Source organism: Vigna radiata, unplaced genomic scaffold, assembly GCF_000741045.1.
Source record: "Vigna radiata var. radiata cultivar VC1973A unplaced genomic scaffold, Vradiata_ver6 scaffold_1168, whole genome shotgun sequence".
NCBI classification, from domain to species: Eukaryota; Viridiplantae; Streptophyta; class Magnoliopsida; order Fabales; family Fabaceae; genus Vigna; species Vigna radiata.
Window position 1 is genome coordinate 1 of NW_014542946.1, and position 2,623 is coordinate 2,623.

The 2,623-nt window shown below is 33.1% G+C and overlaps 2 protein-coding genes across 2 annotated transcripts; both read right to left on the bottom strand.

The window, feature by feature from the left end:
* Positions 1-510: 510 nt before the first annotated feature.
* On the bottom strand, positions 511-1,113 carry LOC111240517 (alpha-L-arabinofuranosidase 1-like). The gene is made up of 4 exons (XM_022777315.1): positions 1,107-1,113; positions 989-1,058; positions 837-893; positions 511-739 (listed from the first exon to the last, which is right to left on the bottom strand). The coding sequence occupies exons 1-4, from the start codon at positions 1,111-1,113 to the stop codon at positions 511-513; spliced, it is 363 nt and encodes a 120-aa protein (XP_022633036.1).
* Positions 961-2,617, bottom strand: LOC106752906 (alpha-L-arabinofuranosidase 2). The gene is made up of 8 exons (XM_022777314.1): positions 2,585-2,617; positions 2,419-2,488; positions 2,154-2,299; positions 2,021-2,066; positions 1,868-1,920; positions 1,636-1,780; positions 1,377-1,495; positions 961-1,247 (listed from the first exon to the last, which is right to left on the bottom strand). The coding sequence occupies exons 1-8, from the start codon at positions 2,603-2,605 to the stop codon at positions 1,170-1,172; spliced, it is 678 nt and encodes a 225-aa protein (XP_022633035.1). The 5' UTR covers positions 2,606-2,617; the 3' UTR covers positions 961-1,169.
* Between the last annotated feature and the right edge of the window lie 6 nt (positions 2,618-2,623).

The window sequence follows — 2,623 nt, forward strand, 5'->3', positions numbered from 1 at the left end:
TGTTGAATTGTCTTCTAATAAATTAAATCGAATGATGTAACTGAATAGGGTGAGAGAATTGCTTCTATCTTGCTTCCAACATACCCTTCCGAACTTGTTAGTGGCACCACCTGCATTTAAAATNAAAANAACATNAATTATAAATCACATGTTTGCCCAACATTACNAATTTTTTCATGTNAGTAATTAATGTTAGTTTNTGTATTCANCACACNTTTCNGGANAGAAGTACCAATAAATCAAGTGGTACCTTCGTAGGCTGTGCGAAGGAATTCTCATCCATTACATGGGTTGATGTAAGCACTGTCGTTATACAATNAAATCGTTGTGTCTCTGGGAACCCATNTAGGCNTATNTCNANTGTCTCNATGGCTGTTCCGAAGTTAACTANCTGTGTAACTCAAAATCAACAACTCACTCAAACATAGATTTTGTTGATCAAAGGTAAAAAAGAAACAACTAGACTATAGTTAATCTAATTAAAGACANGNTTTTATGTTGTTTGAGGTTCTAGCACATTAGCAANATTGTGAANCTTACCTTTATTCTTATGTAATTTTTGTTATCTGTAGAATTTTTCCAAGTAATTGCAGATGCAATTAGTTGATTAGATGAATTTGTNTTGAGTGTTGAGGGAAGAAATGTTGCTCCACTAGACTCAACAAAAAGCTTTTGCACCCAATAGCTGGGTGTTCCATACAGCTGATAAGAGTCAAACACAATTGCATCGGGAATCCATCTGAAAAATNACACATAATTTGATCAACCNCATCTTATGAAGTCTTCAGTGTTCATTCTGGGTAGATAGAAAAATGAGATAAATGGTAGAAAATTACTTCCTGTCGTTTATATTTGAAAAAAGTGGTGCATAAGCAACCATGTCTACAATATCACTGCATCAGGAAAAAATAATGTTANAAATGGTTAATGTAAAAAAAAAAGAACTTCATAAAACATAAATTGCATTAAAAGAAAAAAAGAACAAAACCTGTTCTTTTCAAGGCCAATAAGAAATGCAGCTTCAGCCACTGCAGCTAGAAGACTTCCATTTCCAGCATCTTCTCGCCATACAGCATACTCACTCACAAAAGCCTATACAATCATACAACACATTGACTTTTCACGATATGCATCAATGAACAATCTATAAAAAGTTAATTGGACAGAGTTCATACCTTTGGACCAGATCGTGACGTGTGATCGAACTGAGTAGATTTGGAAAATAAGTCTTTGGAGTTTGTGTAAGTCTAACATAAATAAAACATTANGAAGGATAAGTTGACAAATGAAAAAAAAAAAAGACAAATTAAGCATGTTTGTGAAATATAAAACAAATGAAAGTTCAAGAATTAATATATATCAGAACGTATTGTTACATGAAAATCAAACAAATCAGCTGGATGGTTTAATGGTGTGCCAGAAGCATCGCAATTTGAGATTATTTTAATATCTGGGTAGGCATATCTTATAGCCTCATATATCTTAATGTAATTTCCTGCAAAAAGAAAAAATGTATAAAAAAATTTAGTGGTTAAATCAATAAATTTAGAATCGTGAAAACATCAAATGGGTCAAATAACATACTTACGAAGGTTTCAGACATATATGTGCTGAAAGAATGATAAAAGTGTTTACCTTGATAATTAGAAAACTCACAATCTTCATTTCCAATGGCAACATATCTCAAATCAAATGGTTTAGGATGTCCCAATCCAACTCTAACAGAACCCCACTTTGATTCAGGAGAGCCTCTTGCAAACTCGATGCCGTCAAGGGCATCCTTTTAACACAAAGATTTCAAAACACAAAATGTAAATTGTATATACATGAATACCAAAAGGAAAGGAGTGTCAGAAGAAAATTATACCTGCACGTAAGGAGCTAAATCTGATGGATTAATTTGTTCATGACGGCTGAAACCTAAATAAAACACACAATTAGTTAAAAAACAAAGATAGAATCAAAATATATATGTTGTTGAGGATGAATTTGAGCTAAGGCAAGAAGAACATCAATATACCAGCGTTGAACACCCATATGGGCAATGNACCAAGGTCCTCTGCTAGCTGCTCATGAAATATCAAATCATTATATTTATTCAACTAAAGTAGGGCTAATTTAATCATAGTTGTAAAAGAATAATATATACTCACTTGGAGATATTCCAAATAACCAATTCCATCATCACTCCAGTAGTTCCAGATATCATTGNAGTGACCAGGTCTCTCTTCCCATGGTCCAATTGTGTCTTTCCACTGATATCTGTTTTGCAGATGATCACCTTCAACATACGTGCCACCTAATTAAATGTAATGGACAAGGAAAAATAAAGTTGATTAGATTTCAGAATTTTGAAGTGAGTGTTATATATTGCTACCTCAATATATCTAATTACATAGAATTTGAACATATATATACCAGGAAATCTCATAAACTTTGGTTTCAAATCTGCCACCATTTGAAAAAGATCCTTTCGGAAGCCATGACCCTGCTTAAAGATAAGATATNGAATTGATGTGAAGAAGAAGAACAAAACAAATTTAGTAGCTGCATCTGTTGATTTAGGTGTGATTGTTTTACTAACCATGTAAGTGTCCAATGGCATGACTGAAACTTGGTCAAA